The sequence below is a fragment of the Mesitornis unicolor genome, unplaced genomic scaffold (genome assembly GCF_000695765.1).
Source record: "Mesitornis unicolor isolate BGI_N332 unplaced genomic scaffold, ASM69576v1 scaffold34381, whole genome shotgun sequence".
In the NCBI taxonomy this organism is placed as follows: domain Eukaryota; kingdom Metazoa; phylum Chordata; class Aves; order Mesitornithiformes; family Mesitornithidae; genus Mesitornis; species Mesitornis unicolor.
The window spans coordinates 18,386-41,404 of NW_010165037.1; the positions used below are offsets into that span (position 1 = coordinate 18,386).

The 23,019-nt window shown below is 37.7% G+C and overlaps 1 protein-coding gene across 1 annotated transcript in view; it reads left to right on the top strand.

The window, feature by feature from the left end:
* Positions 1–15,121: 15,121 nt before the first annotated feature.
* MEF2A (myocyte enhancer factor 2A) overlaps positions 15,122–23,019 on the top strand; it is a 48,562-nt gene continuing 40,664 nt past the window's right edge. The window contains exons 1-2 of the mRNA XM_010194508.1: positions 15,122–15,175; positions 20,367–20,570. Coding sequence (XP_010192810.1) covers positions 15,122–15,175; positions 20,367–20,570 — 258 coding nt within the window. The remainder of the gene's footprint in view (positions 15,176–20,366; positions 20,571–23,019) is intronic.

The window sequence follows — 23,019 nt, forward strand, 5'->3', positions numbered from 1 at the left end:
TTGCATGATTGCATTCTTTGAGCTTGAAGATTCGAGTGGGTTCTGAGTGCTGTGGGAGCTCCTTTCTTCAGCTCCAGTGGACACGTGTCATGGCAGTGAAGCTTGGCTCCCCGCAGCTCCCCCAGCTGTGATTTAACTCGTAGATCGACCAGCTGGTGACTTTGTCCACCTTCTTCCTGTTGAGAAGACTGTGTAGGTACTTTCTTCCAGATAATGGGTTGTTGGATTTTGGGTTTTTGATGGTATTTCTTTAGGTGTGCTTTCATTATGGACTAGTAAACTCCTTCAAAGATTAACAGTATTTTCTGTTGAATTCTCTAGGTTTGGTAGATACTGCATTTGCAGAAAACTTACAAGAAAGCCCAGCAGATTTTCTTTTGAATACTTAAAGGACACACATATTAAAGCAGCATTAAATTGTCTTAAACACAATAGAGAACTGCAATTATGCCATAAAGCATAACAACATTGTGCGCTCAGAGCTGCATACCTTAGCATACATACTGTTTCCTAGCCCTGCAGAACATAATTGTGTTGGAAGCTATGGTTGGTCTTTTTAAATGTTTCGGTATTTCAATAATCCTCTCACTCAAGCTCCTGAAATAATAGCGTATGAAGACAACAAGGTCCCTTTAGAGTTCACATTTTGTTGTTTCATAGCAGCCTGGATCTCTGAGACACTGTATGACCACCAGTGAGAACTCAGATCTCCACCAAAAGCTGCCACTCATTTGTAGTGGGTTTGTCAGTGCTATTAATAAATACTTTATTGATTTCAGTTTCATGATTTAGCTTGCTTTTTCTTATGGTTCTTCTAAGTTAATTTTCATTATAAGAACCGAGTCTTATGCTTAATAGATTTTGCTTTCAGAAGGCCAAAGAATGACATGTGCATCCTTGAAAGACCTTCCCTTAAGGTGAAATCCTTAAAATTAAATGAGAACCAGTTTGGTTTTTTTAAGTATCTGCTTGAATCTACAAAATGTAAAAAGCCATGTCCGTGTCTTTGTTCTACGCTTTGTGGCATCAAATTGGATAAAAAACCACAGATAAAACTCCCTACAGATAAATTTACTGTTAACTCTTTCTGCTGCTATCCTCCATCACGCTTTTTCCTCTGCATCTGGGGACTTCCCTTTCTCTTTAATGCCTTTCCTTCCAGCTGTATGGAGTGAGCACCTTCACTAAAGCAATCTTAGACTAATTCCAAAAATTAACAAACAGTGAGACTTCAGAGCTATCTCACTTCTGTATGGGAAGACTGTAGGGAACATTACCATTGTGTTCAGGAATATTTTGGCTTCTGTTCCACCAACTGAAAGAATTGGGTAAGGGCACCTATTTGAATCAAATGAGATTTTTGAGTCCTAGGTTTCAGTAGATAGACGAAGTACTTCTTCCTTTCTGTGCCCAAACAGACCTTTTTGCAAATAATGCAAATGGATTGACTTGGCAACATTAAAATGTAAGAGCAGAAATCGGTGACTCTGTTTAAACCAAAGCTCAGTGCGTTGCTGCTTTCTAGATGCTGTACACCTATGCAGTAGACCTAGTTCATGCCTATCTATTGCTGAGCTGTGCACTTATGGTAGTCTGAAGATTTTATGTGGTACTTTTTCTGATGTGGAATACTAAAAGGTTTGCTCTTTTTTTTTTTTTGAGTGATGCTTATAAAGGTGAGTGCCTGCCATCTATAAAGGCCTACTAATGTCATTAACCAGATATTACTATCAGAATTAAATATATTCAGTGGTAGGCAAAGAGGAAGGAAAACCTACAAGCAGCTAGAAGGAAGAATCTCCACAAGTGTTGAGTGATGTAACATTTTAAGAGCAGTGCCTGCTAGAAGTACAGGGTAAGCTTGTTTTGATTCATATCTTCATTTTGAGAGCAGTTTATAGTGGAGAGGGTGTCTCCACCCCTGCCCCCAGTGGAGATGATTGCTGAAGAAAATGATGACACTGTATGTTGGTGAATTCTTACAAATCTGAACATAGACCATAATCATAGGTGTGTCTGTGCAGGGGTAAAAATCTACTACCCTCAGATGTAATCGGAAGCTGAAGTTTTGAGAACTAGGTCTGACTCAGTGGTCAGCGTTTAGGGTTATACTAAGAAGTCTTTGTTTCAAATCTCAGTTGAAAAATCTGTTTAGCTTGACAGCAAGATGAAGTCTGCTAAAAAGCAACTATCAGTCTCCAGTTTGTCTCAGCTGCAGAGTGAATTGCTGGAAAGATACCTTTCTTCTTGTCAGAATGCAGACACAATTTCATAGTCTGTGTGTTTTGTTTTGGTTTTTTAATTTTCTTTAAGTGAGTCTGAATGCATTTCCTCACAGCTTCTGTAATCCTGCCTTAAAGCAGAAGATGTGAGATGAGAACTGGGAGGAAAGCAGAGCTCAATCACCAATATAATTTCTTAGTTAAAATCTACTTTGCTAATTCTTTCTTGTTTGTTACGTGCTGTCAGGATATCTTGTATTTTGGCATACAGCTCTTGTGTTTTCAATAAGTCAACTGTTTAGCTTTTGTTAATCAACGTGTGGCCTCACTCAAAACTTACGAAGTGTCAGGGGAGAAGGAGCTGAGCTGTGAAAGGATGGAACTGGATGCTGGAAGTTTCTTGCAGTACGATTTGTATCCAGAGTTAGAGCTTTGTTACTATATATCTGTGTGTTGCAATAAGATTTAGTAGATAATTGAAGATTTTCAGCGTGCTGGTAGGTAAATTCAAAGGTACTCCAGTCTTATTGAGGGGAAAATATTCTTTCAATACAGGAAAAAGCAGCAGTAATAGAGATGAACGTATTAGGCCTGAGTTATGCTGTCCCTTCCAGGCTCTGTCTTTGCTGATGCAGGTGAAATTGGAGACTACAAGTGCTGGTATCTCTGCTGTTTGCCAGCGAGCTGTCAATATTTATTGCTTCAGCTGCTGCAAGGCTTCCAGTCAGCATGTAAAAGAAAGGAGGTTTTAATGTCCTGAAGGCCTGGAGTACTCAACAATAACTTTTTTTTTAAGAGAACTTAAGATTTCTTGCAGGTGCAAGAATTACTTCGAAGAAGATTCTTGGAAGTTGTGGATACATTGCATGCCAGTTCACTGAGGTTCGCTTTTTTTGTTCATACAACTCCATATAATCATGTTTGTGGATTATTTACTTAGAATGAATAAAATGAGATGCTGTAAAATAATTAAGCTGTCATCTAATTCTAATATACAGAATTCACTTTCGTGAATACATTTAATAAGTGAGATTTTTTTTTTTTTCTTAGAGAAATAAGTATGGAGGGTTTTTCATAAAGACAAAATGCTTTATTGTCATACCAGGAAGAAATGGAAAAGATTACAGATTCTTCCTGATGTACTCTAGTGATACTGTTAGTAAAAAATAGTAATTTCTATGTCTAAATAAGTCTTATCACTTGACATGCAGGAATTTGACACCAGCTTTAACCACTCATTTCTCCAAGCTCAGATTGGCTGTGTCTGAACTTGCACATTGCACACTTTGATCTACCAGAATTACAGGCAGTATCAGAGTTTTATATTGGGATGCAACTGCTTTTACCAAAATAAGATACTGCTGGTAACATGAAGTGCAGCAATTAGAACTAATACCATCAGGGAGAAGTCATTCATGTCTGACTGCTGTGTGTTTGCTTTATAACTGATGTATGGTTCCTAGGTGCCTTAGCTAGGTTTTTGTCAGAGATGAACAAATGACAGCATGGGTGGAAGGGATCCAGCAGTGTGTGTGAAACGGACACTGTTTTGTGTAAATTTTCTTAGCAGGTTTCTGTCATTGATGCGATAATTAAATGCTGAGATGTCTACTTTGACCATCCAGTGGTGCAAGAGATGGAGGGTGGTCATGCGGTCTTCCCTTCTGAGTTGGTTTCAGGGCTGCTTCCTGGCAGTTTCTTTGTAAGTGAGGATAATTATGTTTTCCTTTTTCAAAAGCAGGATAGTAGGCTGTGTGTGACTGGTGGGGGTTTTTTTGTTTATTTTTAAAAAATCTTTTAATGCATAATTGCAGGTCTGGATGGCCAGTCCCATTTATTCTGACTGATCCTGGTTACTTTCAGGTCTGAGCAGTCATTGCATCAGATAGTACTTAACTCACTAAGTAGTAAATATGAAGATGTCTACCTTACAGTTTCAAAAAGCTTGCATTTGCATCTAATGTTTCATGTCAAAGTTAAGTGAATATGCTTGTTTAAATGGAAGAGGTTTTCAGTAAGGGAAGTCTACCATAATCTGAGCTTGTCTGGGCTTCTGCTTCAGATTCCTGGCTACTTAATGTAATTGAGAATAGGCCAGCTGCCTTTCAAATGCATTAAGAATCCAGCCTTTGCAATACCTTGCTTTCCTCAATATTCCTTGCTCTTGTTTAACTCTTCAGTGCTGTAGTAGTTTGTTTATGTAGTAATTTATCAGCAGGGCTTTGTATATTTACATGTGGAACACTGAATTGGTTCTTGTGTTTTGGGGATTTCTGTTTTAATGTAATAATGGGAAAAAATGGGTTAGACTGCTCTCTTTTCTTTTTAGTCATTGAGTATTTCATTGCAGAAGCTCTTCAAACATATTTTAATAAATCTTGCTATCTGCCACTTGAATCATGTAGCTTTGCTGTGAAGTAGTAATAATAGTTAGGGTCAAATGACTTAAGTTTCCTATTTGCAGTAATCTGCAAGAAAGGTGAAATAATTAGATTTTATCATTTGCTCTGCCTTGCAGGTATAGCAAGTAATGGAGTTACTGCAACGTCATGAATTTCCACTTATCAACTAAACTGTATTAACTGGCTGTGCATGCTGGTTTGCCACTGCTAAGGAAAAAATAGTTTCCAAGTTAGATTTAGAATTAGGTTTCTATTCAGAGAAGAGTTTATTTTTAGAGAACAGCTCTTATCTGAAGATTCAGTGTACTATAATCAGGGTAGTTTAGGTAACATTTTTGCAAGTAAATCACAGTGGCTAGGTTAATGTTATATTAGTGACATATGAATGCTCAGGCTACCAGACATCACCTGCCTGTAAAGGAAAAGGTTTATTTGAAGGAGCAGAAAAATATTCTGAATACTATTCTCACTTCTTTTCTTAGTAGAATTAGGTGTCGAGTTATGTATCTTAAGGCAGTTAACTTTGTTTTTAATGGCCTGCCCTGTACTTGGTTTAGACAGCATTAGCTTGTGATTGCTTTTAAGAATATCCAAATGGGGGGTGAGAGGGGGGAGAAAAAATGGGTTATGAAGTACTGAGATCAAGAAAATGTTTTGTTGTTAAGGAATTTCATTCTAGGCTGCCTTTAAAAGTGGCTGCTGAAATTGGAGAGTTTGTGAGAATGGGACTGTTTGGACCATGGGTACCTAGCACCATCTTCCCAAGTTCATGAATGTTGCCTATGTTCTGCCTGTGTTTAATCTTCTTCCAATATATCACTCCTGAGATGTAGCCGAGTGGATTCATCACACTCATATGTTATTTTATGAATTGCCATCTGACTGGCTTAGATTCTGCAACCTTCAGATTATAAAGAAACAGCCTCCATGAATGTTCAGAAAGGACCTGCCTTATGATCTGCTGTAGCCCTTCCACCCCCAGCAGTTACAGTGTTTTAGTTTACTTAAATGTAAAATGACTATTTACTTAAAAGGATGCAGGGAAGGGAAAAATTCACTGAAACTTGGTTTTAATCTCTCTGAAGTACAGTGTAACTTTTTAAAAAAATCACTTTTTTATTTAGACGTTTGGGCTGATGGTGCATCTGAATTTTAAAGGAAGAGACTGATTTTTGCATAAAGGCTATGGCAGCCACAGGAAAAGAATCTTACCACTAATCTTTGTTAGAAATATGTAGGCGTTCTTATGGCTTTCTGAATGTCTTATTGAGGCATGTAGGCTGTTTTCAGCATTATGTTATTGTGTCTGTCTGGTTTATAATTGTTGCACTTCAACAATATGACTGCATGCTGTCATTTAATCAAACATTGAATAAATTATCAAGAAAGCTTTCTGTATAATTGTTCAGTGATTTTAAGCTTCTTATAGATTCTTTGCTGTGTGGTATCTCTTCTATTTGTTCTTGCTTTTCCTGTCCTGTTCACTTTAAAAGAGAAAGGGGGGGGTGTGCCTGTATCATGTGGAATCCTCGGGAAGACTGGAAATGTGGTCTATTTGGTAAGGAGGAGAGTATGCTCGGGAGGGACGTGGTTGAGGAGACAACCTGTCATAGCAGGTTTAGAAAATTAAAAAAGGAACAGAAGAGGAAGAGTCGGGCAAGAAGCTTGGAGCCTGCAGCTTGTGCAGAGCAGGAAGAAAAGCTGATTTATAGGATCAGGAAAAAGCAGAGTTAAGAATGAGCTCAACCTTGGGAAGGAGTTTCCCGAGTACAAAATGGGAGCGTACGGTGTCTGTCACAAAGCCACTGTTGGCTGAGGCCAAACTTGGAAACGAAAATTGGTCTTGCAAGGGCACGATGTGCAAGGAAGAATCTTGTTTATAATCCTTCTGTATTTCCACTGTCTCCTCTGCTCATGCTTGTCCTTGCTGAGAACTTCACTGAAATCTGGCACGTTTTAGTTTGAAGCCTGGTTTGAGGAAGCTCTCTATAGGAGCCAGGTATGAGCAGGACCATGTGAAATCTGCGGCTGCCTCTCTATCCCATTGCATTCCAGAAGTCAGCTGTAAATGTTTTCGGCTGCTGTAATGTTTGTTCAGGAACACGGATTGAAGTTGCTGTCATGCAGCCGTTTGTTGCGTTACCTCAACAGTTTGTACTTTGTAGGCAAAGTGGAAGGTTTTCCTTTTTATAAAAAGTAAAAATGAATCACTAGAAGTTTAGTCACTGATAAGTGTTCAGAACTTCACTGAGTTTTAGAAGTCTTGCTGCACATCACAAAATCAGTTTGAAGTACCAAACTCGTACACTTTTCTACATCAGGGAAAACCAGTGTTAAGTAAGATTACCTCCTAATTTGTGTTCTTTGTTTTCTTTCCAGTAGAAGAAACTAAAAACCAGGGGCAGTCAAATGCCTTTTATATTCATGCTTCCTAAGGAAAAAACTGCTACATTTTCTGCTCTAGCCCTGGGAAGCTCTGCCAGTTATACACCAGTCAGTTTTAATATACTGAGAACAGACACTGTTTTACTTCGCTGGAGAACTGCTTATTTGGCATTTGCTACAAGGAAACTCAAGTGCAGCCTGCAAAATTTGAATGCAATTTTAAAGAGAGTATTTGAAGGATAAAAGTAATAAATCTCATAGCATTACTCTACTGTATGTGCTATGATCTGAATATTTTTTTTTGCCCGTCTTCATTTCTATAAATTTTAAATCTTATGTCAGGATGCTGTTTGAGTTAGCTCAGTTGGCATCTTGTTTAATTTTGAACTGTGTGTAAAAGTATTAAGTTGTATTTGTGTTTTTGTGATGTTGCTTTCAAGTGTTTATTTTTTTGGCCATATAATCTAGCTGTGACATGTGGTTATAATGCACAGAACTTTACGTAGAGGGTTATTTTTGTCTTGTTTTTGGTTTATGAATGTATGAATGCTCAGTTCTTTTCATGTTGAGATTCTAAATGATTGTAAAATCAGCAAAAAAAAAATCAGCCATGTTAAAAAGTCAGAGCAAAGCTTTCAGTTTATCTGTAAAATGATGAAAACAGTGAGTGAGCACATACATGAAAAAAACCAGGTGTCTAGAATTTCAGCGAAATCTGACCAAATCAATGTAGTACTTTGTAACAGTATTTAGTAATTGTAACCATGAAGCCATCTTCTGTCCACTCGCAGCCCCCAGAACGTGCTCTGATTTGCTCTACTGATTTCCGTGGAGATAAATATAGATGTGACAAGTGGGGCAGAGGCATTGTGAGAACTTGGAGATAGTGAGCTGTAGCTTTGCCAAATAAGATTATCGATAGATTAGAAGAATGCAGATAAACTTCAGTTGAGATGGGAAAAGTAATGAGCCAAGATAGCACTAATTAAAGCTTGAGTGTCGCTGTGGTAACTGATGAAATATGAAGACTTCTGGAAATAGATTTCCCAATGATAATACTTTTTTCTTAAAGCCATGACTTAACTTTGCAGTATGTAACGCATTATAAGTGTTATCTAAAGACGCATCAGTGAGCCTGAAGAAGATTGCAAAACCAGAAGAAAGCTCCTTTTTGGTTGGTAAATAAATTAATGGGAAACTGAACAGCTCTGTGTATGTATTTTATTCTCTTTATAAGAGGAAGAAAAACATTAAAATGAACCTTTTAATTGTCCATACGTTAAGTGTTTGTTAGTTAATTATCAATGCTTGTGAAGGTGTCTTTTCAGCTGATTCTTAATCATTAGGCTAGCTTTAAAGAAAGGAAATTATTTTCCCAGCTGAGGATAGCAGCATCGTTTCAGTGATTTCCACCCCACCCCTGCCAAATGAATGTGAAAAGTTCATTTCACAGGGTTCTGTTTTGTCTTCTGTACCAGAGGAGAGCTCTCTTGCAGCAGCATTTGTGTTGTGGGTGAGATTTAAAGCCATCTCTAGTAGAGGAGGTCTTGTCTCCATTTGAGAAGGTCCAGCTTTTGAGGCAGAAAGGAGTTTTGATGATAAAACACGTGGCTCTGCCATTTTCTTTTGGCTACATGGCAGTTAAGTTCCACAGCCATTGCAGATTGGTAATACACTCGAGGCAGGATGCTTCTGCTCTTGAAAAACATTTAATGTATTTTAATGTATATTTTACTTCAGGAAAGAAACCTTACATTGCACACAGGTCTGTGGGTTTAACACCTGTGTTTGGATGCTTTGAGTTGCACTTTGAGCTTCTTCTTGTGAAAGTTAAGAAACATGTAATGAGTTTTAAACTAAGTAAATACCTGCCAATGCTTTTCTGTTTCATTATGGGGCAATCATATCTAAACTTAATCCTCCCCCCCCCAGTTTATCTCATCAAAAGACTTAAAATTGTGATCAAACTGACGTGGTTGTTCTAAAAGCAGTGGTTCGTTCACTAGGAAATTAGTCCTTCTGGCCATAGCTTTTAAATATTGGATTTTGTTTTGGTAAGTGTTCAGAATCTTCTTTGTGGCTATTTCTATATAACATGGAAAAGTTGCATCTTTTGACAAATTGTACTATAAATTAGGAACAAGTTTCTTGAGAAACTCTCTGGAGCGTATTTTCCAGACTGCTATTCAGTCTTGCAGTTATTTTCTTAATCTGTCTGTACACGTCTGGCAACAGAATTCTTGTGATCACTTAAAATGTTAAGTTCTGCTTCAATCTAAATGTGGATTTTAATCCAGTATTGAAATTTTAGTTCTCTTTCTGTGGTCTTCTTTCTCCACTGCTGCATTCGCTGTATTATCTAGGAGTGCTTGTACTGTCATAGGTGATGCTGACAGTTCCCAAAAACTGGTCCATCAGCTTGGGAAAAATCTTTCTTAAAATAATAATAATAATAAAAAAAACATTATAGGAGTATTAAAACTTGGTTTAAAAACAGTCATCTGAAGCTTAGTTATTTTTTAATACAGCTTAGATTTCTTTAGTTCTGTTTGCAAGAAAATATCTTCAACTTCATCTTACACAGGACTTTCTGCATGGAAGAGAATGGCAGAAAAGGCCATTTTGAGCAATCGCGTATTTAAACAGTATTTGAAAGTTGCAGTTTTTCACCACAAGCATATTTTTTGAAAGTACTTTTTAAAATATGTCTTCAAAACTCAATATGAAAAACTATAACTTAGAAATTAGAAGGTCAAAAATAGATTTGATTTTAATGTGGAGACTGAGGATGGTGTTTAGCTGCAAAACTCCACAAATCCACTCTTAGAAGTACAATTAACTTCAACAGTCGAGTATCAAAGTTGTGCGTTGTTCTTCCCAGCTGAAAGAAACAAGTGTTTTATGGTGCATAAAAAGGAATATCAATAAAGAATTGTTTATGGTTTCCTGTTTTTTATGTTGTCCTACTTTAAGAAAAAAAAGAGTTATTTTGGCTCCGAGTTGTAGTATTGTTTTATAACAATGCCTGTGTATCACTGCTGGCTGGGGACCTTGGAGCTCTGAGGCCAGTCCCATTTGCTGTAAGGCTCTACTTGGATGGAGAAGAATGGCTGCTAAACTCAGGATGGAAAAAAGATTTATTTCCTAATATTGTGGCACAGCAAGAAGTGTGAGACAACTGACAACGTGTAGCCATGCTATTGTTTTATACTTTACATGACTTGCATACAGCAATGTATGACGACAGGGCTATAGAAATGTGGCTGTAGGAAACATTTTTGGTACTTTTTTTGCACACTTGTGGAAAAACCCCGGCAAGAATCTGAGCGTGATCTCTGTTAAGTGCGAGCGCACAGGTAGATGGAGTCCCTTTGCTTGAAATCTTAATTTTGAAAATCTAGCTTCAAAGTGGTAGCAATGAATTTTGGAGGAGAGCTGGTAGAATGTCCACAGCTCAGAAATAACATCCCATGGCTCTGTTTTTCAGTGCAAATCCAAATCTGAGTGGATGTATTTTCTATAATTAGTTTGGGATTTAGGAAAAAAAAAGGCGTCTGGTGTTGTATAGTTACTTTGTGTTTGAGGTTATGAAGAGGAGTATGTTCTTATCTCTTACTTCTGGGCAGTGAAATGGAGTCTGAGAACCTTTTAATTAACCTGCTGAGTAATTATTTTGGTGAAGACATTATTTGCCACCTAGTAGAGTTTTGGAGCAGGAAGGGAGGACACATTTTGACAGGTTCTGTGGAAAAAGGAGATGCGCTGTGCTATCTGCTTTGTTCATGTAAAACAGTCGACACCTGGTGATGGGCCTCATCTCCATCTCAAAACAGAGAGGCAGAGGGAAGTCAAAGGAAAATAAATGGAAATATTTTGGTTCTGACACGGTTTTTCCTAACCTGTGCTGCCAGAAAGCTTCAAGACCTGGTGGAGTTCTGCACAGATAGAATTTGTTTCCACTGAAACCTTGAAAGAATCTTTTAAATAGGTCAAATACAGTTTCCTTGCTTTTAAAGTTGTGTATCTCTCGCTATTTATGAAACTGTAAGCAACCTTGGCAACAAATGAACTAATTTGAGTTGCTGAAAATACAGTCACGAGAGTGTATTTGAGCATATGGCTCTGTTATCTTTCAGTATTTAGTATGGTGTTTTCACATGTGCTAGGAAAGGGAATAAATCCAGAAAATTTGGAATAAACTTTACTTTATGCAGTAACAGAAGTTTGTACTTGGACAGCTGCAAATATATTTTTTCTAGCTATGATTGCAGGCTGACGTTATTTTCTGTTTGAAGCTCATCATGAAGCACATGGGGTTTTTACTTTTTTCTCTGCTTACTCGTTTTGTTTAACAGATGCCTGAAAAAGGGAAAAGAAAAGGTTTTGCTTTCCTTTTCCCGTGAAAAGGATATAAAACAGTTTTGATGGCTGTAATTGGATTTGGTCACTTAAGCAGAACTTTACCTTTGGCAATGTTACTTAACATTAATTTCACGTTTATTTTCAGAAATAAATGTGCATTGATCTTCATAGATGTCTGCTAATTTTCCTTTATTTAGGCAAAAGTTTGTTGGTGATGTAGGTGAAACAGTTTTGTAACTTAAGAATTCTAAGTACATTTGTAATGCACCTATGATTTAGCAAAAATAAAACTTTGCTAATTATATTTTTCATATCACTGTATAGTGACCGCAGTCTTATACCGTATTTTATGTAGCTTTGTTAAAAATAAAACCGCAACTCTGACGTGATCAAGGATTAGAAGAAGGAAAAGTCACTGCTCCCATGGGAAATGGGAAGTACACCCAACGACAAACACACATCACATTTGGATCTTCTGAGCATACATGAAAAGTGGCTTTGTACTGTACAGCTTTCTCTGATTTTGCAGTTAGTTTCAAGATCCTTTCTACCCTAAGCTCATGCCAAACTTACGTTTTAGTTCTTAGCTTTGAAAATCATCTTGTACGTGACTTCCAATTGCAAGGGATGCTGCATTTCGGAGCTGGCTTGCCTTTGGCAAACGTGTTTCAAAGCCAGGTTTCTGGTGTCCATGGCAACCTGTGGAGAGGGAGGAGAGCCTGGACCCAGATGGGGACTGACTTGCAAGCAGGAATTTGGAATTTACTAAGTGAGAAAAGCGCTTGAGGTTGAAGGAAGTAGCAGACCTGAGACAAGAGGGTAAAGCAGAGATCGTAAATGGGAAATGGGTTGATGCATTTATGCCTGATAGTGCATACTAATTTTACAAGACCTGAAATAGCACCCAAAAACTATAACAAAATGTTGTTGAAAATTACTGTCGGTTTTCTCATCTCCCTTTGTGTGATGGTATGTGAAGTAGTGCTGCTGTTTCTTCTATTAGCTCATGAAACATGGTTATGCCTTTCTTAGTTTGATCCGTAAGTATATACATTGCATAATCTCATGTCATGTTTCTCTTCCTCTCTACCCCGTTCTACCATGAGCTTCTTATTCACTGCGTAGCCCTGCTTTTGAATATCTGTTGCAGAAGGTGAAAGAGCTGAGTGAACGAGATAAGACTGTACTAAGGAAGTGTGTGATCCCACAGGGGGGTTTTAAACTCAAACTAGTAAACTTGCCTAGGTATTTATGGTATATTACAATAAAATTTTATATTCCTCATCTCTTGCGTACTGTACACACTGCCTGTCCTGTTTCAGACAGAACAGGAAAGGCTGGTGAGGAGGCTCAGATGCCTGGCCAGAGAATGTTTTTTGTATGAGAAGTGGTTGATTGGAGTAGAATCCTTCAGCTTTGAGTAAAAATAACTGAAGACAGAGACAGTATAGGCATCAAAATTAGGACTAACATCAAAGGTGAAGATGATCTTACCTTGTTTGCTACCCTGTATAATTAAAAATCTGGATACAAAACATAATTGGCAGGATCAGGTTTAAATGAAAGGATATATCTTATTCTGATGCATAACTAAGCTGTGGAATTTGTGGCTTCTAGGTGCTAAAAATTTACACAGATTGAGAAGTAATATTCATGGAAGAAGATTTGATGGACAGCTTTAAACCTAAGATTCCATATGTGACTCCAGAAGTTCCTGATTCAAAAATCACTCAATATCTGGAGAAAATGTCTTATGAATATTGCTTTGAAGTGATATATGCTTTATTCTATTCCCATGTCCCTGCTTTACCATTCCAGTGATAGATGGTAAGAGCTATGGGTAAAATGCTGGACCAGATGAATCTTTGGTCTTGCACGTGGTGGCTATTTTTATGTACTGGTTAGGATGCTGAGTGCCTTTACAAAAGCAGAGGCAGGAATCTGGTAATTCTGTATTCAGAGAACTGTTTCAGTAATGTATGGTATATTTTAAAAATGGAGCCACACATGGAGGAGAAAACAAATTAAGAGATGCTTATGGAGACCCTTTTATTAGGTGTGTTAAAGAATGCAGCCAGAATTTTTGCAGAATTAAATTTAATGTGTGAGCATAGCATGAGCTGAGATTTTTTAAAAAAATACATATTTTTGAGAGTGCCTGAATGTTTTGTGATTTGAAGCTTAGAGTTCAGTGGATCTTCTTGGTGATGTTTTGGTTCGTTTGGGTTTTTTTTTAACAGAAAAGTTATAAATTTCTATGACAGCTCTTGCTTTCCATGTCAATATTTGCTGTGTGCTATTGGTTATGCAGAGACTCGTCCATCTGGCTTTAACAGACTGTTAATACCTTTTTAGCAGCACCTTGGAAGAAATTTTTTTATTGACGAAAGTCAAAGGAATGCAATGCTGATGCATGCGTTTAAGTGTTTTGTTGTGTAAACAACGTCTAGTGCCTGTCCTGTAGACCAGTGGACATCACATAATCTTAGTGTTGAGTTGATCTTAAATTCTATGGAATGGTGTTTCGAAATACTGCTGGGCATTTTATGATGTTTTACCGAAGCAGTCCTTTCTCGCTATCAGGTAAATAGAAAATGACATCCCTTCATTTGGTGATGTTCCTCCACCTCTTTTGTTTTTTTTCTTTATTTCTTTCCCCTCCTAAGCTGCATCAGAATGTCATGGTGGTTTGCTCAGTGTAAATGAATGTATTGTGAAGTGTAGCCTGTGAGTAATCGCCTCTCGCTGTCTCTGCGTATTAGCTGGCTGATGGTGATGTGCTTGCACCACTTTCTACACATGGCCTTGAGGAGCTGGCGTTGTGACGCCCATGGTAAAATATGCAGGGCTTGATTTCAAAAGACGTTTGGGGTTGGAGAGTTGGAGAGGTTTGAAGGTAGTGTTGTGGCTGGTTTTACCCCTGTTATTTTAATGAGTATTAGGTGGTAGTAGAATAAGGTCTACCTGTTTCATATTCATACATTCTCGTATACAGTTCATGTTCTAAAGGCTATTTATTTTAAATTGGTCTCCAGTTTGTTGAATTAATGTTATCTTACAGTTCAAACAGTGTGCTTGGAATGTGGCTTAGCAATTTTTTTAACTGAATGATTGTCTTATAAAATGACAGATAATTTAGTTTAGGAAAAGAAACTTACTGTTCTCATGATTGTTTTGTTATTGCGATGATCATTTTACATGACAAACAGGAAACAAAAAGCAGTTTCTCTATAAGGTTTCCTAAAGTAATGGATGGAGTTTACCAAAACTTTGTGGGTGAATTTTTGAAACCTTAGCTAACTCAAGGCCTAAAGCTTAGAGTGGTGAGCACGACCCCCTTTGACAACTGTACATTTAAAAGGCATCTAGTCGAAAGTGTAGGAAATTACTGATGATTTTAAATCCGTAGTTGATAGGTAGAATCTAGTAAAGTTGGAGGTTTTTTAGGTGGAACAAAGTGTGTGGTATAATATTATACTAATGAAAATATTTGCTGCTTCTCTGAAATGGTTTCAAGCGTGCACATGTTTTACAGCTATACAAGTGTTTAACGATGCTTCCTCTTCCATAATTTGTACATTAATTTTTTTCAAAATTTTATTTTTCAGGGGTGTATAAGAAGTAGGAACCTTTCCTCAAGCTGAAGACAAAGTGAAAGCAAGCTGTATCATGTGTTAGAATACTGAAGAGTGACATTTCTCGGATTAGTATATTTCTGGATTGCAAAGCAAAAGAAAGAAGAGGCTGAAAATGGGGCGAAAGAAAATACAGATCACAAGAATAATGGATGAACGGAACAGACAGGTGAGAAAAAAGGAGTCTGCATGAACAAGTTAATCAGTAATTCTAAAAATTAATGGAAACTTTGAATAAATTAATCTTAATTCAGTGTTCTAAAGCTGAGCTTTGTGTTCCTGTATCTATAGAAGGCGTTACCAGAATACAAATGTCTCATAATGGTTTTACAACTGTTTTAGGGATAATTCTTATTTATAAGTAATATCAGTTGCTACTTGAAATCAAATTCACTGTAAACCTATTATTCCTGTTGAAATGGTAGCCTAGTCTCTACTTCCAGTAGACTGGAGGGTTGTGGCAAGACAGACACCTTACCTGATCTGTTTAGTACTGGGAACACTTAATAATGAAAACAGAAAGGGTGAGAAATTCAGAAAGGATGTAGTAAAACTATTTAGGAGTTTGGCATAGCTGTGGACAGTAATCTACAGTGGTTTGGATATAGTAATAGATTTTGTTAACATGATTATATTTAAAAACATTGGTTTATGTTCCTTGTAAGAGCTGTTTACTTCAACAGTCCCTAAAAATTGTCAGCTAAAGGGGAAGCTTCAGAAGCTTCTTTCTTGGTTGCTCTTGCCCTAAGAAAGAGGAGTCCTGTGAACTTGAAAAGTACCAGAAGTTGGCTCTGCAGAAGTAATGTTTCCTCCTAACCTCTAAATTGCTACATGAGATATGAAATAAAATTTTAATTGGATATTGAACTGTGTAGTGGGGTATCTGGAAGCTGTCATTTTTAAAGAAAAATATTGTAGGAAACTGAGGATCTTTAAGAATAATCATAGTGGGTCAGACCAAAAGTGGCACTAGGCCACTATCTTTGGTCCAATGATGATCATAAGCAAATAAGTGTAGGATAGAGATGCACATGTTACACTACTCTGTAATCCTCTTCCAGCTCCTAACTATTCTTAGCTCAGGGATTTCCTGAGCTGGATGTGGTTTCCGTATATTTAGTAACCATTAATGGATTTTTTTTTCTTTTCCCCCGCACTCCCCCCCACTTCCCCGCCAGTGAACTTTCTGAGATATCCTTTGAGCCCTTATAAAGTTGCAGCATTTACATCATCTTTTGGCTAGGGTTTCCTATAGGTCTGTTACCTGTTGTTTCAAGAAACACCTCTTAGTTTATGCTTAGTCATGGTTCTGCCAGTTATTTAGCTCTTGTCTGTGAGAGGCAGCAGTCACTCCTTACCTAGTCTGCCCATCTTGCTATTCTGTGGACCTCTGCCATGCTTTCTTATTTTTCTCTTGAAATAACTTTTTCAAGCTGAAGCACCCTAGCTCACTCAGTAGTTTTAATACAGAATTTATTCCACACCTTTGACCATTCTCCTTACTTTTCTCTAAACCTTTTGAAGTGTTGTAACGTTATTTTTGATGGCTAAGAGACCCAGAACTGCACAGTGTGCAAGATGCATGCAAACCGTGGACTTATATAGTGGTGTAATGATGTTCTCTGCTTCCTTCCTCATGTTTGATTTCCTTTTTTGACTTCTCCTGAGCACTATCTTGATGTCGGGCTGGTGTCAGAATTCCATGAGGCTGTGTTGCTGCTGACATCTCAGCTCAGAGCCCATTGTTTTGTTTGTGAAATCAGGATTGTTTTTCTCCCTGTATCACTTTAAAGCAATGCAAACTTGGAGAAGGCTATATATAGCAAGAAAAGTATTATTGGAGTTTGGGAGAAAGCCAAGTATTGTGTTTGAACAGCTTTAATCACACAGTGGCTGTATGTTTGAGGTAGATAAATGTCTTAAATACACGTCGTAAAAGCAGATGAATTAACAACTTCAGTTCTTTCAGGTCTTGCTCTAGAACTTCAAGCATGTTGAAGAGGTGGAAATCGATCCCCCTCCTCCTTTTTTAAACACATTTGGAGTAAGTTGGACAACCTTGGTTGTGTTCTGCTTGAAATACAAATATTGTTACACTGTGCTCTCACTTTGGTCTGGTGGGTTGGTTTGTTTTGGTTTTTTTTGCAGAGGGAGTTGGTTTTTTTTTTTGTTTTTAGATCTCCATCTCATTGTTAGGTGAAACAATGGAAAGGAGGAGCATTAGTACATTTGTATCAATTTTTAGCCCACTTGTACCATTGCTGTGACTGAAGCAAAATATGGGGAGGTAATTTTTAGGTTTTTGGTTTTGGCTGTTATTTGGCTGGCACTTTTTTTTTCAGTCTTTTAGTGACGAGAAAGAGGCTTTAAGCTCTGCCTTAAAAATTGAATTAGGTTTGCCTTATCCTTTCTTTGCGGAAGCTCAGGGGATGATAACATACTGCATCTTGGTTTTAAAAGGTTTTAAAGATATTTTAAAGATAAAGCTATTGATAGGGTAGCCATATTTTTTTAATGTGTTGAGATATCAATGATGTTCTTTAACCCCACTGGTGTCATGTGGCTTTGGTAGCAAGCATGTAGAGTTTTAACATATCCAGTGCATCAGGGCACTTTAGTATTTATTAGCTCTTAATTTATTCTGAGGGTTTTTTTAAATTGACCCAAGCAAGGAAGACTCATAGGGTTTGTTTGCCAAATGTTACAGTTCAGTTGTCATACATAGCAGAGTAGTAGGTCACTTCTGCGCATTCATATGATGTCTTATTTAGATGTTTAGAATGATGTTTATATTGTTTTGTTTGGTTTTGTTTTTAATAAGAGTAGAATGAGAACTTTTCTTGCAGAGCAAATTCGTACAACTTATGTGTTTTGTTTTGTCACAAGCTGTTGTTTTATCAGAAGCATCTTATTTCTGGTGGGATTGTATGTGAGCTCAAACCAGAATACATAGATCGTTACTCTGGGGGATTACAGCTGTCGTGAGACTGTCATTGCATTATTAATTAACCAGTCTTACCTGCTTGAATGAGCTGTAGGACATCTATCTTCATTAAGCTGAAGAGAATAAGGTACAGTACATTAGATATCAAAGGAGCTCAATCTTGCTGCCTTTGTTCTCTCATCCTCACCCTTTTTCTGCTACGCAATATTAGAATAGTGCTGAGGAAGCTCTTGGCCTGTAAAGAAGGTACATATTTTTTTTGTTTTAGTGTCGTCCTAAATAGCACACTAAATGGCAAGGAGGAAAAACAAAGCAATTTGCAGAACTGTTATTCTGCTTTCTGGTTTCTTCAGTGAAAACAGTTTGTAATAATCTGTGTGCATTAAAGTAAGGTTTGGACTCCAGTGGTAGTGGAGTTTGTGCCAAGCAATGGCCAAACACAAAGTGAGAAATTGATGGTAGCTGAGAAACTCACAAGTAAAATATCCCACAAGTGAAATAGCCTTACAAGAGGCGAGAAATACAACTTTTCAGTAGAGAAGTTGAGATCCCTTGCCCATAGGTCCTCAGTGAAACTAAGCCATCAGGTTTTTTTGTTCAATGACTTTTCAGAGTGATATAGCACACAAACAGCTTGTTTGGTGCTTTTTTCCTGACAAAAACTGCACTGTAGTACCTGTCTATACCTGCTCAGGTAATAATCTCTTATGCGTCTTGTAATTGAAGTATCAGAAGAACAACAGCTGTTTAAAAACCCAAGTTTCCCTAAATTCTCAGAGAAACCCATTTTTAATGTCCCATCCAAGATAGGGTAGATAAATCCCAAGTGGTCCGAAAGAAGGCGCATGTAAAGTGACAGGACTGCCAGGAGACTTCCACAGGATCTATTTTTAAAAATCGACTGTGTTGTATTATATGTGGATAGTCAAATTGCCACCTGCATTTGGGAAAAGCGTAGCCCAGTAAAACCTATATTTGTACTTGGTCAACTTTGTTGCACTGATAACTGAAAATAAAATACTAAGAGGAGATGCATTAAGGTAAAGTCTGTCAGAATTTTTGGCATCTAGTCCTGCTAATGTATTGTAATTGTTAAACAATAAGTAGGTAAAAAGATTTGCGTACCCTCATTGAACCTTGAATGTGTTACAGCACTCTTATATAAAATTATTTCAGAGGTAGTGCTGTCTGTTAATGGAGCTTCTCACCAAACATACTTTAAAAGGGTTGAAAAAAGTTCTGGTAAGTACTCACTTTTCATCTGAACATGCATTATTCAAGCCTCACAAGAGGCTCTGTGATTCGTGGCCTTTAAACCCTAAGGGATTTCTAAGTTAGAGACACTGCACAGGAACTGAGGTGGAGCTATGGTTATCATAATATGCCCGACATTGCATATTGTTATCTTTCTAGGTCTTCTGTTTATTGCCTCCGTTCCTACTGTGGCAAAGTGTTAGCAGTCCAGGCTTTTAGAAAACACGTGCACAGGTTTTTGTTGTTTGTTGGTTTTTTTGAGATGTCGATACTGTTTCATAGCTGGAGAGGAATCTCGGGTCCACGTCACCTTTGCAAACATTTGTGGTGGAATAGCAAAGCATGCATATACTGTTTTAATAGTACAGTTATTGTCAACATGCTCTATACATAAAATTGTTAGTGTATCTGCATCCCTCTGAGACTATATAGTGGGAAGGATAGAATATATTTTGTATTATGGGTAGTATTCAAAGAGTAATGTGTGTGAGATATTCATCTCTGGAAGAAATGCCTTGAGGTGTATATCCACAGTATTTTCCCATCCATCTTCCAAAAACTTGATGTACACCCAGGTAATTAACATGGTGAACTATAGAAACCCATAAAACAGGTTTGATTGTTGGCAGAAAACAGCTTAAAAAACAAGTGAATCTGATGGCTTAATAGCAACAAAATAAGCATATTTCTTAGCTTTGCATAACTGGAAATCATAGTAGCAGTGTTGCTTCCATTGATATTGCTATTTGCTTCGACCTTATTAGAATTAAGGTTGAGTAACTTGAGTAAACCAGTTACAAAATAATTAATCATCACAGAATAAAATATTGTGATACCTGCCAAGTCAGTGTTGGTTGAACAGAAGGAAAAGTTGTTAGAGGATCCTACAAATTTTAACTCTTCTTGGTAGTTATGTACCAGTGGAAGAGTTGGGGGTGTAATTGTTTAGCTTAGTCTAATATAGAGCCTTGGCATTAAAAGTGACACCCAAATATGATAAGCGGTTCTTCTATTAAGCTTGTACGTGTATTTGGCTATGTCACTTGTTAGTGGGAATAAATTGTATTGGCTCAACTGGTATATTCCATGAATGCTTGATTTTAGTCCTTTAAACCCTTGTCATGTGTTGAAGAAAAAACAATGATTATTCTTTCTTCCCTAGGTCACCTTTACAAAGAGGAAGTTTGGATTAATGAAGAAGGCCTATGAGTTGAGTGTACTCTGTGACTGTGAAATAGCACTCATCATTTTTAACAGCTCTAACAAACTCTTTCAGTATGCCAGCACTGATATGGACAAAGTTCTACTTAAATACACAGAATACAACGAGCCCCACGAAAGCAGAACCAACTCGGATATCGTTGAGGTAACAATTTGAAAAGACACATCCATTTTCTTGTCTTCTTAGTACTTCAAATGTAGAGCAATACAAAATATTTTGAGCTGTTTTAACCAAATGCATTTAATATCTTGAAAACCTTGTCATAAAATGTAAATGAATGCTTTTAGTGTGGTTTCTCTAAGGCAGTAAGTCATCTCTACAGCCATGTTGTTTTCCTATCTGCCCTCCACCCCCTGCCAGTTTCTGGGAAACATGTTTGATTTCAGCCACATTTGGCAATGGAAATAGAGGTGTGAAAGATGGTTGTTTTTCTGGGGGAGGGAGAGGGGGAAGTGTTCAAGATTTTAATGGGGGGAAAAAAAAATCCAGTTGGATGGAGAATAAGGTCCAAAGAGTGCCCTCAGCCTGACAGGCAATTCCGGTTGGCCTCTTTTCTCCTCTGAGGTAGCAGCCACTTTGCCAGTGAAATGTTTCACACACATCGAAGCAGTCGCAGTCTGTGCTGCACCTTGTTCAGCCAAAAAAACCCCAACCAACTCAAAAAAGTGAATGTGAGTAGCAAATAGACTTAGTTAAATTAGTTGTCCAGCCACTCTGTGTGCCTGTTAAAACATAGCAGTAGAATGCAGCTTCTGCAGTAATAGAATAGCATGAATATATTTACTCAAAGGTATTGGTTTCATCTACTTATATTATGCTTGTGCTTTAAATAGAAACTCCTTCCAGTACACGGTTTCTAAATTAGGTGCAGTCGAAATCAAGGATTTTCTTGGCAATTGGAGCCTTTATGTAGTGTAACTGCATTTCAAAAAGTCATGTCTCCAGTAGTCCTGTAAATAGACCAAAACAGGTGGCTGACTTAAGTGTTTCATTTAAATTCTGAAGTTGTCTTCCAAACAAATGCCTTGCTTTTTAGGAATGATTTAGGAATAGCGATTAGCCTTGTACAGCTGAAGACTCTATTGCCAAGGGGATCACAGAGCACGGGAAGGATGCGAGCTGATCTCATAAATAAGTTTTCAAGCAGAAATCAGATTGACAAAAGTGAGAAACAGACAGATGCCTTTTATTTCTCTCTGAGAAGATTCTCTGCTAATTTGTCAGCTGCCTTTTATGATTAGAAAGAAAACCGCCCCATCTTCTGTCTTCAGTGCTGAGTACTAATGAGAAGGGATAATACAGGCTTTGAAGAGTTGACGGAGTATTACTTAGTCACTGGATTAGTATAAATAAGGGATAGCCACTGTAGAGGAAAGGAAAACCTAATTCTTTCAAGATGAGCTTTTGATTGTGACAGACATGAATTTGAGATAGGGATGCAAGCAAGTCAGCCAGCCAGGCTGATTTTTGTTCTGCATCTGAGGCCTCTTTGTGTTAGGACTTGTGGTAATAGTGCCTCTCACATCCTGAGGAGGAGGAACCTCTTCCAGAATTATTTCCACGCAAAGCTGCCTGTAGTTTTTTGGGATTATTTTTTGTTCATAGGTGTTTCTACCAGCATCAAACACTTGAACTCTGGCAACTACATGGGAAAAAAGCAGTCAGTACCCAAGTGCCTATATGGTTTCTGTGCTGGGCGAATGTGCAAGGACTCATCTGCAGGTTTTTTCTAATCTTCCCCTAGGTTTGCTGTATTGTACTAGCATGGGTTTTGGGGTTTTATTCTCATTTTTCAAACATAGTGTAATTTAGGAGTGCATCTCCCAGTCTCTTCAGATCAGCCCTGTGTACTCTTTAGTATCTTGAAATATTTTGTTTGGTTTTCTTCTTTCTTTCCTGGGAAAAGGTTATTCAGCCAGAGAGAGGGGAGTGTATACCTTCTGCGAGCAAAAATGAGTTCTTTAAGTTTATGGCTGTGTTCTGGATGGGGAAGTTAAGGCAGTAGGATTAGTTTTTTTCAAGCTCAATATATGTAGGGTAGAGTGATGTTTCCTCTCTGGATTCCAGGGGAAAAAATTGTGTACAGTATTTCAGAGAGATACTTCTGTTTCATTTTCTGCAACTGATTACATTTAGGATTTGCTGTGTCTGTATAGTAACTTTGTGGTCTATTAGCTGTTGTTCTTCAGGCAATTAAGGGATATCATTCATGGTTGGGTTTGTGTGGTTTGCTTCCATTGTAAGTAAATAATGTCTTTAATTTAGAAAAACATTCATTTTCAGTGGAAAATGATCTACTTTTTTGCTTTACAACAGAGCTGAATTGGTTCATTGGAGAATCTGATGCACTTTGGAGCGGTTGCAGGTAGTTGAGCAGGAACATGGGAGAAGGGGTGAGGCAGGGGAAGAATAAGACTCCTGTATTTTAGCAGTAGCAATTTGCCAAAAGCTCACTGCTTCATGGAATTTCACCACTGACAGATGCTTGTGGCATCACAGAGGTGAAGTTACAGCACCAGCATTTATTGAAACGTTCTGAAAGAACAATGTAAAATAGCTTCTCTTTGTTGTGCCTGTATAGAAATACTATTTT